The sequence below is a fragment of the Malaclemys terrapin genome, chromosome 14, assembly GCF_027887155.1.
Source record: "Malaclemys terrapin pileata isolate rMalTer1 chromosome 14, rMalTer1.hap1, whole genome shotgun sequence".
In the NCBI taxonomy this organism is placed as follows: domain Eukaryota; kingdom Metazoa; phylum Chordata; order Testudines; family Emydidae; genus Malaclemys; species Malaclemys terrapin.
This window is the reverse complement of record NC_071518.1, coordinates 12,908,698-12,922,684: the sequence shown is the minus strand read 5'-3', so window position 1 is coordinate 12,922,684 and position 13,987 is coordinate 12,908,698. Positions and strand designations below refer to the sequence as shown.

Sequence of the window (13,987 nt, the reverse complement as noted above, 5' to 3'; positions counted from 1 at the left end):
TGATTTTTATATGCTGAAGATCTGCAAAAATTAATGAAAGTTGGTTAATGGTGTATCTATGATAAATGTACACTAGGCTAACCCCTGCCCCTTGTCCCCAGCAGGTGCATACTAGAAAGGCAGTGTATATGTGGAGATGTTTAACAGGCTATCCACTGCATTAAATAGAGGTTTGGGTGCCTGTCAGGGAGAGACATGGGTGTGGCCAGTGAATCCATGGTGACATAGCTGGAAGGGACAGTAGCCTTTATAAGGGAAGCGCAAAAAGCATGGGTATAACTACAGCCTATGAGTTGGAGTAGTGGTGTTCCTGAGCAGTTTTATGGGTGCTCTACACTTGGGAAGGGGGCCCCTTCATTCTGACACTGATGGACCTCCACTGTGTCATGTCAGCCAACTTGCAGTTAGTGGCAAATGATAGGATTTGATTCACTATCTATTTGTAATTCCAAATGGTTAAAAGTGCCTTATGTAAATCAAACTTACAATTATGAAAGAACTGCATGAAGATCAATAATTTTTAATATTTAAGTGCTCAGTGTTTCCTGTTGAGTTTTTATTTGTACATTTCAATGGATTTTTTGCACATCTCTTTTGTGACCTGCTTTCCTGTCTTTCACTTAGTCAGGATGTGTGCACACATCTGAGGGCAGCATTTGACCTGTAATATAGATCTACATATTTCAAGATGAGGCCAATAGGGGAGACACACTGGTGCCATACCATGGTTTTCACTGTTTACATACTGCAGCACAGTTCTAAATCAGTATTATACTCCTGTCTAAAAAGACATGTATATATCTTATCTGCAAATGCATTCTTACAGAAGCTTCACATAAACTTTCTGAGGTGATACTGAGTCATCTAATACTTCATGAGATGCATTCTCTGAAGGTTTGTGACTTTGTATTCCTTTCGGCAAGCACAACATGCACCCTCATTTTTTTTGTGCAAAATAAACTGAGGGCAGAAATGAATACTGGCATTTCATATCAGTGTTGTGCAGTTGCAATTCAGGTATGGGGCAAATTGTGCCTACAAAAGGAAGGTTGCCCTTTTGAAAATATGGTCTTATGTTTCTGTGTAAGTACTCTGGGTTGGTCATCCGTTGTCCCTTCCATCCATTCCTACTGTGTGGAGTGGGATAGTACAGGTGAAACACAGGCAGACTTTGACCCAGGATGCTTGAACAGAAACATAGAGCCACATTTTCAAAAATGCAGCCTCCCTTTTGCATACTTCGAATATCCAGAATTTATTTTGCAAGTGTAAAATGTGAGAGCAAAAGAAAGCAGTAGCCCCGCCCATTAGAAAATTTACTTCATAAAGCTTCTACGTGTTTCAATATGTTGCTCTAAAGATTTCTGTGAAGCTTCTGCAAGAATGAACCTAAAGATAAAAATATGGGACTGTTGACTACTGATCAGACATCATTACATGACTATTTCAGAACTGTGACATAGTGAACTGTTTCTGGGTTTCTAGTTTAAATTTATTTTTAACTAAAGATTTTTATCTGTCTAATCTCATTGATGATAACATTCTCAGTATTGTCATATTAAACTGATGTCTGTCACCCCTTTTTTAATTTCCCCCAAAGTCTTTTAGATAATTAGGCTGTTATTGAAGGTGGGATTTTCAACAGTGCTTAAAAGGTGCTTAGTGCCTAATTATCTTAGGCTTCTTTGGAAATCCAAGTCTTAATTTTTGACATTTCTCATAGGATTGTCTATGTAGAACCCCAATATTGGGACGCTTGTGCCCTGCTGCTGCAGACTTGGAACCATCTAGAAAAGTGGTGATCATTGGCTTGTGCACTTGTCCTCTCATGGTACATAAGGAAGCATGGCCCACAGCCATCCCATCAGCAGGCAGTGGGTACTTGAAACAGAAGACAAACGAACCATTCTTCTGTTTCCCTATACTTGCACTTCGTTCTATTTTAAATTATACATTTTTGGGTTGGTTAGCTGCTTCTAAACATTAGAGCTTTTTAGCGTGACTTTGCCTATTTGGGAGTTAAATATGTGATATGGCTGACAGATAAAAAGTTGGGTTTTAAAAGGTGTCAGGTCTGCAGTACTTAAATGTCCATAATGTCTGTGCATGAAGGTGACTTGCATGGAGACTGCTCAGTTTGTGTAATCTTTACTCCTTGGGCACATTAAGACCAAGAATATGGGGTAAAATTCCTATGGTTAGAGGGATTATGTTTTGCAGCCTGTCAAATTTGAGCCTGTTCCCTACTTTGGAGGTTTAATGACATCTGGAGTAGAATATCTGGAGATCTGTCTAATATATCTATGCATGTCAGCCATCCATCCAGTGTCCACTATTTTTCTGACCATTCCAAACCCTTTGTGTTTATGGTGGACCTGGAGATGCAAAGTATTTGAGCTCCAGTTGTTCAGTTACCTTTGTTTTGTTTGTTTGTTTTTCCAGTGGAAGTTCTGAAATTATAAGGTGGCATAAATCACAATCACAATACATTTAATTACATCTAATTCTTTGTACTTTTTTATTTACTTGATCTGATTTAATTTTTTAATGTCAGTGTATCTTGTTGATGATTCAGGCCACTCCACATGCTGATCTGCAATGCTGCTGTTTTTGCTGCTCCATGGTCCTTGACAGAAGATGACCTAGAGGCCACCTTCCAGGTGAATCACCTGGGGCATTTTTACCTTGTCCAACTTCTTGAAGACATTCTACGCCGCTCATCTCCAGCAAGAGTTGTGATGGTTTCATCAGAATCACACAGGTTGGTTAAAATCACAATATGTTCTTGATTTAGCTCTGACTGTTCCTTTTTGCAGTCCTTGGGATGAAACCACCACACTGGAAATACCAAAGTTTTTAAAATAAAAATACCAATCCTATAGTGCTTACTCCTGTTTGAGCAATCATTTTTTAAGTCAGTAGGATTTACTCATATATAGGATCTGTCCCTGAGATTCTATGTGCAAACAAGTTTCATAATACTGCATAGGTCGGTCTTGGTCACTCTTTGTATGAATGCAGATTTTTCACTGCACTTCAGGCCACTCATTGATTTTGCTAGGAGATGGAATAATAATTGATTAAATCTGAATGGCATGACCTTTATTGATTTGTCATTCAACAACTTCAACATCTTACCAAGAAGAATGTGCAGTTATTCTAGCAGGAGAAACAATGCAATTAAAGACTGCTAGATGAAATCCAATTGTTTTATAATGAGAAATTAGGGAATTCAGTGCAGACATTAGCTGTATAATTGTAGGAAGGGAAGTTTGTTAGCTAGTCTATATTAGAAATCTGGCTGTGCCTCTTTTGGTTAAATTTTCAGTTAAGATATCAGATGGCACTTCTCTCTGATTACCTTTAGGAGTACAATTTGGCAAAAAGCACAATATGAAATTTCAAACATGTTTGCAATGATTTTAGAATGTTTTTAATAACTGAAGAGAAGGAAGTTTTTAAAAAGACAAAACAATTACTACCTGAAGTAGATTATGGCCCAGATTTTAAAGGTAGTTAGGCATTGCTGCACTTAACGTTGCAACAGAAAACTGATTTAGACGCCTAAATCCCTCTTTCAAAAGTGATTTAGGCAATAAGGAGTCTAAATCCCAACTACTGTCAATGATATTTTAGTGCAGCAATGCCTGAATACCTTTAAAAATCTGGGCCTCAGGGCCCAATTCTGAATTCTTTCTGCATCCAAAGCACATGCTGGCTTCAGATTTAGTTCAGAATGTGCAGAGATTGCAGGATTATTAGGCCCATCATGGCCTGCTTTAAAACATTATTGTTGATTTCTATTTCACTTTTTTGCATGGTGTGCAAGAGATTTAGCAAAGCAAGAGGAAAAATGTGCAACTACTTTTATTTATTTATTTCTGCACTGTTTTAAGAGACCCAGAATGAAGCTTATTTTTTTAATCATGTTTCCATAGAATGTAACCCTGGAGACCGGGTAGAGAGAGACCAGCCAAGGGTCAGACTGAAATCTTTATCACTTCCAAACAGAGGGGCTTATGGTATAAATGACACACTGAAGATAGATTTACTTTTACCATTTTAAATTTATGACGGCTGAAATGAAAGGAAGCAATAGAAAATGCCAGTAATAATCCTCCCTGGTGTTAAAAGACATGAAACATCTAGTAATTAGGTGGTAACAAAATCTGGACATCCTTATCTTTGCAAATCACACCAGGTTTGTGAAAGCAAGTTGCAGAGTCCTGTTAGGAGTGAGGGAGGCTACTGTGGGGCAGGCAAGATAGCTCTAGAAATAAATCTGCCAACTCCAATCACTTGCCAGATGTGGAGGGCACAATGGGATATGTATAAATGAGCTGTTATTTAATGGCAGATTATGTTGAATTGTCAGCTGCTTGTTTCCCTTTGTAAGCTTGTATCTCAAATAGTATTTTAAATGACATCTTTGGTTTTTTTCCCCCTTAAGTGCTGTGTGGAACTAGAGCTCATATCTTTACACAGATTTATCTTTGTTTTGAAAAATAAGATTATTTTAAAGTGCTCGTTGCTAACTGAATGAGATGAGCCAAGTTTTATGGAAACCTAACAAAAAATAAGTCACTGTGCATGTCAGAATATAATTACTAATCCAGCCTATAGCTTTTCTGTTTTAGGGGTTCATTTCTTGTGTCTTAGATCATATTTAAACATTTAAAATAATTGTTAAATGGCTGTTTTTTCTAGTTGTTCAGTGACAATAAGCTGATGCAGAGACCTAGTTTAGAGAGCAGGTCTTAATAAGTAGTACTTTCCAACTTACTTCAGAACTCTGAGCCTTAAACCGTATTGTAAAACAGAAGTGTTGGTATCTAATTACTTCCATAAACCTTGGCTGAATCTTTTTGTTGGAATCAAGACTCCCTGTTAGGGGGAAAATAAAGTCCTATGTTTGCAGAAATTATTATGCTAGACTGCTCTGAGGCAAAACATTTATTTGCCTCTCTGGTCCTTTGCTCAATTTTATTTACTTATCTGGATTCGGTGCAAATGAATTGAGTTAAAAGTCATTTTATAAGTAGTTTAAGTACATCATACGAAAATAAGAATAAGAATAATAAGTAAATTGACTTTCCTCCTATCTTTATTTCTGTATAGTTAATTTGATTGTCCAACATAGTGAATGGCGCTGCCGACGTAAGACTGACTCACAGGATTGGGCTGAAAATGTGTCGTTACATTCCTATTGTGTTAATGATAGACACAAAACACTGTATCTGTATAGTATACTTTGGTGTTTTAGACAGCTACTAAGGGCTTGATTAGCAAAGTCTGCCATCCTTATTCATGTTGAGTAATAATTTACTCCTGGATTAGTCCCGTTGATTTCAGAGTTGTGCCCTAAATAAATGTGAAAATTATGAAAGAGGCATTTTATTACCTGAGATCAAATGAGGGACTGATTCTGAAAGGGACAAGGCATTGTCAGCTCCTATTGACTTTGGAAGCTTGTAGGCTTTTTATCTATGTATTTTACTGTTTTTGTCCTGACATAAGTTTAAGAAACCCCACAAACACAAACAAACCAGTCAATTGCTTAATTTGGAGTATATAATGCAAAATCAGGAAAGGCATTTTAAAATATTTTTTTATAATGTACACCACAATTCTGTTTGTCCCTCATTTCCCCAGCTGATTCTGAAAGCTCTACATATTGAAGTGAGTTTGCTAAACCTCCCGCCCGTTCCCTCCCCCCCCCGCCCCCTTAAAGTAGCACTCTTGTTTGGAACATTGTTTTGCAACTATCAGTGATATTTATTTCTCAGCACTAATGCAAACTGGTAATTTAATAAACCAAAAATGTAAGGATGGATAGAGAACTATCTAGAAAATAACTTTTTTTCATGCAAGTGTCTTTAGTACATTCACTACTTTGTTATTATTAAAAAAAGAAAGAAACAAACAGCTGGTGTTTAATGACTCTGTCAGACCCAATTAAAAAACATCAACTAGTTACTTTGATTTGTGTTCAGTCATGTCATGGGTATACTTAAAAACATTATAGTCTGCCAGAACTCATTTTGGCTTTGTTTACATTTATCTTTTAAACATGTAAGACTATTGATGGCAAGTTACCAAGGTTATAACCACTTTATAATCATCAATTTTTAATCTAAAAAGAGTCTAAGAGGCAGCAAGAGTCATCTGTAGTTACTTGGACACTTAAACTAAAATATGCAGTACTTGAGCATTAGATTAAAATAATCTGGGAAAAATGGTTAAGAATGAATACTGTATTACTCTGCTTTGAAAAGCAGAAATCTTTTATTCTATATGATTTAAATGTATGTTAATCATGTGAGTCTTCAAAAACAAAACTAAAATGCTGATTTTGTTCCTGTTGCAAAAGAATGTAGTTCATATAGTATACAGAAACTATGGCTTTTAAATAACTTTTCTGTTAGCATGGATTTAATGGGTTATCTTTTGCTTCTGATGTGAATTTATTTAATACTTTTACTCCCATATAACATGAAGTTATTTTTGAGGACCACAAGCAATTTCTATTAGATTTTAAGAAACTGCTAAGCAAATTGTGTGTTGATTGCAGTCCAAATTCTGCTGTCATTTGCAACAGCACAACCTTTGTGACTTCCAAGAAGTAGTGCGGTTTTAAATGAGAGCAGAATTTGGCCCAGAATGTCTAAAGCACGTGTACTGTTTTTTAGATTTTCAGAAATTAAAGATTCCTCAGGAAAGCTTGACTTCAGCCTGCTTTCTCCATCTAAGAAAGAGTTCTGGGCTATGGTGGCCTACAACCGTTCCAAGCTTTGCAATATATTGTTCTCCAATGAGCTAAACCGCCACCTTTCTCCCCATGGGGTGACTTCTAATGCAGTGCATCCTGGAAATATGATCTACTCATCCATTCATCGCAACTGGTGGGTGTATACCCTGCTGTTTACCTTGGCTCGGCCTTTCACCAAATCCATGGTAAGTGAATGCCTTGCAGCATTTTACACATCTTCAGTTTTTAAATCATGGGAGTGGAGTTATAAAAATCCAGATGTACATATTTGCTTTAACCTTTTGCCTCTTATAAATGCAAGCACGGTTTTAATGGTGATCATGCTGTCAAACCTGTGAGCTGTAGTAAAGGGTCCTAAAACCATTTCAGATGAACTTTCTATGTATTACTTTAGATTGACAATGTTGGAATGCCTGATTTCCGTTGCCCTGTTAATGGGTAGCTGCACATATTAGGGGTGGAATGCTGTGGGGTTAGTGATGTGCTTCAACACACATTTAAAGAATTTAAAAAGTTGTTCTGAATTTTCAATTAAGTGCATGCTCAGGTACATTTGGTATGTAAATAGATGAATATGGAGGTGCTGTGATTAGAGAACCTTGCTAATGACATCATTGATGGCTGAGGGAAAGCACTTTCAGTGTAAACCCTTCTTTTTCAGAGGCTTATAGCTTCCTGGTGAATATCATCTTCCTTATCCTTATTCTTAATCCAAAGGCAGTGGTTTCCTTGGTGTGTTTTTTTTTTTTTTTTTAAAAACAGGAGTGTGTGAGGAGGTGTGGGAGTGTGTGTGTGTGTGTGCTGGTGGTTGTTTGGTACGTTGACTTATATATTCTGGTTTGTATACAAATTACACTATTATGTTTATAAAAAGATTATATCAGTGATTTAGCCTAAACTAGCCTATACCATAATCCTGTTCACTTATACTAAATATAACCCTAACCCATAACACCTTGCACTTGCTGAAGTAAGCATTTGGCACAAGCAGATAGGAAACCTGTCAAAATCAAGATATATTCATTCTATGTCTTAGTACAAGCTAAGAAGTACCTTAACGGATCAGTACCTGGAATTCTAGTATCCAAAACAAAGATAAGGAAGAAACAGAACAACTAGTTAGGGAACTGGAATATACCAATGGGTTGGTTTTCAGTTTGTGTAAAGAAATGTGTAACTTGTAAAATCATATAGATAATACCAGCTGAAATGTGTAACTTGGGGAGCACACTTGCATAAGGTGAATGTATTGTCACTGCATGGGACTGCTCTTTGAAGACGTATATCATATAGCATCTTTTTCCTGTACCATATTAATAAACCTGTCAGACATTGGTTATTTGGTCTCTTCAGTGTATTTCATAATGAACCAAAGTGTGGTCAAGAAATTTACTATACAGTTCATCAACAGGTAGAAGCCATTTTTTAACTATCTGAGCCAGGGCCGGCTCCAGCTTTTTTGCTGCCCCAAGCGGCGAAGCAGGAAAAAAAAAGATAAAACCGCGATCGGCAGCACTTCGGCGGCAGTTCTACCGTGCCGCTTCATTCTTCTGTGGCAATTTGGCAGCGGGTCCTTCACTCCGAGAGGGACTGAGGGACCTGCCGCCGAATTGCCGCCGAAGACCCAAACATGCCACCCCTTTCCATTTGCCGCCCCAAGCACCTGCTTCCTTCGCTGGTGCCTGGAACCGGCTCTGATCTGAGCATGGAAAATATACTGACTGTTAAGACATTTTCAGACGCTTCTTTTTGTGTTGGGATAACCCCCAAACTTGCCTGAATTTAAAACATACCACTCAATAGATAGAAGCCCCTTGGATTCATCTGAAGAAATTTGTTGAGAGATAAAGTTGTAAGTACCCAATGCATGAGGTGTGTCCAGGGGTTTGCCATTTGAGGAGCTAGATAGTCAATATAGTAATCTCAGGTTCCTCCCGCCCCCAAAAGTCACCAATGTATCATTTTAGAGAACAGTTTCTGCAGCCTTTGTACATATTTCCAGACAAACTGTATTACAAATGGATTAATAATTACAAAATTTCAGTAAAAAGCAACAGAGGGTCTTGTGGCACCTTTAAGACTAACAGAAGTATTGGGAGCGTAAGCTTTCGTGGGCAAGAACCTCACTTCTTCAGATGCAAGAAGTGAGGTTCTTACCTACGAAAGCTTATGCTCCCAATACTTCTGTTAGTCTTAAAGGTGCCACAGGACCCTCTGTTGCTTTTTACAGATTCAGACTAACACGGCTACCCCTCCAGTATTTCAGTAGTCCACCATAGAATGATGAGTTAGCTAACAGAACTTCATGGCTTGAAAGGATTATAAATAATGCATTAAAAATGTGTCTACCTACTGTTTGATTCCCTACAATGGGCACTTTCCAATGCCCACTGAGGTCTATGGGAGTCTTGCCATTGACTCTAGTGAACATTGGATTGGGTCCGTTACGCAAAGAAGGTTAACTAGGCCTTTCGTGCCTACCACTAACATTCTTCTTTATTAAGAGATTGCAGTGCCGTCAAATGGGCTTTGCTGAGAATTGCCTGCTTTTGAACCTTATTGACTGTGTCTCATCACTTACTCACTGAGAGGGAATGATATTCCCAAAGGAAAAAAAAATGGCTCCATCCTGTTTGAGACCAAGCATCTGGGATGTGGAAAGAAGGTATCTATACCCATACTGAGTCGAGCCTATCTTAGTAGTTGTTCAGCCCCATCTCGGGCGCTTCACAATGGGCACAGTGATGGATGCCAGTGGTTCTGAGGTTGCATAACTCATTGTCTCTCTGAGCCAGTGAAACAGAGAAAATCAATTATTTTAATTTGAAAAGAAGCAGAGGACAGGAGTCGGGTATCATCCCTGAGTAGCTCCATCAATAACATTGCCCCCCATAGCTTGTCAGATTAATGGCTGAGTCACATGCTGAATCCGTGTAATTATGTACAAGAAACGGTCCTGATTGCATGTTCACTTAGTCCAGTTTTACAGTGGTGTAGTTCCATTGTCTTAAATGGAATTCATCCTAATTTACATAGGTGCAAGTAAGTGGAGAATCAGGCCCAAAGTGTATAAAAGCATTTTCTCTACAAGTGGCCTGGAGGCCAAAATTCCAGAGGTATCTCCAACCGTAGGGCCAGGTTCTGAGTGATGCCCGAACCCAGCCTTCATGTGGGAGAACAGAGTTGAGCATACAGTTTGCCATGCTAACAGTTACACAGGCAATCTGAATAGTCTTACAGTTCTGTGTGTAGGTTGCAGAATTTGTATGTGCAAAACACGTGTTCCAGTGGGGTTGGTGCATGAACACTATCAGCTGTTGAGGCAGGTGTTAGAATCCTTCAGCCACACATGCAGTAGTCAGTATATCAAAATTATGCATGTACACGTGAGCTTGTTGTACAAAATCCAGCCCTGGGAGCATCTGCTTAGATAGGGTAAATGTCCTCCTTATCCTCAAGCGTTACACTATGGTGGTTGTGCCAGGGAGCGGTATCAGTTCACAGTAAAAAAAAAAGATGCAGCTCCTGGGACCTATTATAACTATAACTTAGTTTTATTTACTTTGGTGCATCTTCTTTGATGAGTGCTTTGTATTTGTGTTTTGTTTGTGTGGCTCAGATAAACTTATCCTTTTCCATTTTAAAATTTAAAATGCTAATTAGGTCATTTTGGTGGTTCTTTATCATTGTATCACCTCTTTTGATGATAGGCTCATATGATGGTATCTGTGTTTATGGCTGGTTTGTAAAAGAGAGTGAGAGATCAGCATTGACTAGACAACCATCCCTAAACCAAGCCGTATTTCTTCAGTCAGTTCTTTGTGTGTGTTTCTTTTACTCAATTGAGGCAGTACAGGTGCTATTGTGATAGTCCTGGGTGAAGGCAGATCTCATTATTACAGCTCATAGTGTCAAATCCTGCCCTAAACCTCATGGGTGCTAACACTGCCAAGGTTGGGATCCGAACCTGGGGACCCACAGAAAATGTGCATCCCTTTCATAGTGTGCAGCCCAGCTATGCTGTATTCCTAGCTCAGATATGGACAGGGATTTTTTGTTGTAGAAATGAAATGTTGCCCCTAAGTGCTCTACTCCTTACTCACATTGAGAGTTTGTATTAGGACCTCACAGCTTACACCTCCTGTCACTAAGCTGGAGTAGGCTTTTTGGAGCAGCTCCATTTTCACTCTATGATTTGGATACAGGAGTCTTCTCCCCATTCCTATCGCAGATGTCCCCAGAGCCTAGACTGGTGTTTTCGGCTGGGTACTGGATTTGTCTGAGTTTGAGGCTGCAGTTACTATGGGCACAGACCATATGTTCATAGTTTGTTGCATATGTGTAACACCTGAAGTGGTTAGCACAGTGAGGTCCTGATCCTGACAGGGGCCATTTGGTGCTATTACAATAGAAATAGTCAAAAATAATCAAGCTTTTCATTTTATCTCACAAAACAAGGTTTAGTAGAGAAGCACTGAGAATGGTGGGTAACATATGGTAGGACTCAAAGGCTCAACTTTTTGGAAAGCTAGTCTTTAAATTTTCACTTCTAGTGTATCCACAATAATTTGCTAAACTGGTTACTGCTAATTACTGAGAGCTTTTCATTTTCATTTTTGTCACATTTATTTTTTGTGATAATGTCTTAATGACATTTTTAAATTGTCTACTTAAATTACACTTCTTATAAATTATACCAGCTGGTCAAATGTTTCATTTTGATTCCAAATAGAGGGCAAAGGTCTATCTTGTGTGATTTAAAAAAATGCCTTTTTTTAGTGGTTAAGTTCATAAAGGTGGTGTTGCTTCAATCTGAATGTGAGAGTGTATGTTTCCTTCAGAGATGAATGTTGCCGCATACTGTATATCTCCACTCTTGGGAGAGGTCATGCGGCCTTTTGCATGTGGCAATGAGAATACTCTGCATGACAGAATTTAGTACAAGGAAACATTGCCTGTCGGCCTCTAGTTTTAGCTGATTCCCTGAAGCATTGAAGAGAAGTGTTTTAATATAAACCTTTTTTTATTTGCTGTTACTTGCTGTGACTGTAGTGACTTTAGTTACAGTAATTAGGGCACTCTTCATGGAGTCAGGCTATTTTAAGTGCCTGTTTTAAGGAATAGTGTTACAGATGTCTAACTATACTACTGGATACTCTTAAGTTCCTTAAACTTAATCTCTCTTTGAAATCTTAGGCTTTTGCACATATACCGTTTTAATTATTGCTGTAAATGGATTATCATACTGAAAGTAACGCAACTCCACCCCAGCCAAGCCTCTTTTATGGCTGCCTACAGTGGAGTAATGTGTGATATATTGTATCAGTGCTGGTCATAGTGATTCACAGGAAGTTTGCAGGTGTTCTGCCGCTGAAACTTGTTAACATGGTGATTCCAACAGATATTTATACTGTTTAGACTGGTGAAAATTGAACTTGGATTCTCGCGCGCCCCCCCCCCCCTTACTTTTCCCAAACCAAAACGTATTGAAATTAGTTAAAACGGATGTACAGTCTTCTTTTTTTTTTGTGGCAGATAGTAATAGCAGCAGCAGCTCTGTCCTGTTTTGTTTATTTACTGCTTCTGTTACGGTAGCGAGCAGAAGCCATAATCAGGATCAGGTCCCTATTTTACTTGACATTATACAATCATATAGTAAAAAGTAGGCCTTGCCTTGGAGAGCTTACAGTCTACTTAAAAAGACAAACTGCAACAAGTGGATGTTACGAACAAATGGAAGGAGGGAGGAAACAAACTGGAGGAGGGATTCTGAAGGGAACAGTGGTAGGAAATGCATGGTTGCATAGACTAGGTATGTGCCCAGCTGGTTTGATCTATGTTTTTAAAAAATAAGTTATAAAATAAACATATACACAAGGTTATTAAGTTGACTTTTTAAAATGACATGGCTAAATAGTCTCTCATGTTTTTAATTAATGTAAATCTGTCATTCAAAACCCCTTCTGACTTCTTGCTAGACACTTGTACAATTAAAATTCAATAAATTTATCATAAGATTTAAACTTTGATACAGAATATATTAACTAGTGTCACCACATATGATCTTGTCGGTGTACAGTGGCATATAAAAATAGAAGGAGAGTGCTATTATCACCCTCTTGCTATAGTCTTACATAGAACCAAATATTTTTGTTGGCAGGTAATAGAGAAGAAAGAATATCATGTGTTAGGGTTTCAAGAGCTTAACAGATGTTTCAGTGAACTACATTTTCAAATCCTTTTACATGAAAAAAGGAATAGAATTTGTAAAAGTTCTGAGACGATTGGGTTACGTTTCCTGTTGCAATGCAAAGCCAGCCATTGTAGTAGAGTTTTAACAGATGTGCTACTCCCTTTTTAATGGATGGGAATAAAACACTGGTCTGTTGCAGTTATAAATTATAGCTAGAAAAGCACAAGATGTCAATGTCTTAACCTCAGCTAGCCATAGCAGGGTAATTCTGCCTTGAATAACCTGCCATACAGAGATTTATAGTTTCAAATTTTTTAAATTTCTAAGAGGTCGATAGATGTACAGCCTATGTTTTTTCTTGGAAAATATTAGCATTTTAGAATGGGGATTTTGCTATTAAATTATGTGCTATGGAGAAATATAAGGAGTGCATTTTAGTTACAACCACATCTCAGATCTTCTGGACATCAGAAGTGTAGTTGAGGCATCAAATGTTTTGGTTTCATGTCTTATACTACTTCAAGGATTTCATTTAAATACTAAGCGTTTAGTTTATTAGATAATTTGTGCAAAGAATTTAAAATTTCTGTTTGTGTTGCTCAGTTGGCACTCTTGCCCCAAGCTAAAAGGTCCTGGGTTCAAATGTCAGATAATGATTTGAACTTAATTCTAAAGCCAACACTGTAATGCCGTTCTAGGGATGAGAGGGTTCTGCACCCTTAGGGTATACCTACACTGGACACTACTGTAAGTCCAAAGTTTGAACTCAGGCTCAAGCCTGCCCCGCCTCCTGTCTACACATAAATCAGGTTCCAAGCCTGAATCAAGCTGGGACTCAGGGTTCAAGCCCTATTGCTCTGCATGTAGATGCAGCCCCACTAGACTCGTACTATGAGGGTCTGCCAAAAAAGTATTCCAGAATCCCATGGGCTGATATTTTGTCCTTTGGACAGTTAAATTTTTCCACACTGCACCATGAACTAAGGCCTAGAGCAGCCAAATTTGGAAGGGCTCTAGGAAGTCTG

At 38.2% G+C, this 13,987-nt stretch overlaps 1 protein-coding gene across 1 annotated transcript in view; it reads left to right on the top strand.

The window, feature by feature from the left end:
* The window catches only part of WWOX (WW domain containing oxidoreductase), a 680,961-nt gene that overhangs the window by 188,871 nt on the left and 478,103 nt on the right, over window positions 1–13,987 (top strand). Inside the window, exons 7-8 of the mRNA XM_054049157.1 lie at window positions 2,576–2,761; window positions 6,690–6,954. Of these exons, the coding sequence (XP_053905132.1) occupies window positions 2,576–2,761; window positions 6,690–6,954 (451 nt within the window). The remainder of the gene's footprint in view (window positions 1–2,575; window positions 2,762–6,689; window positions 6,955–13,987) is intronic.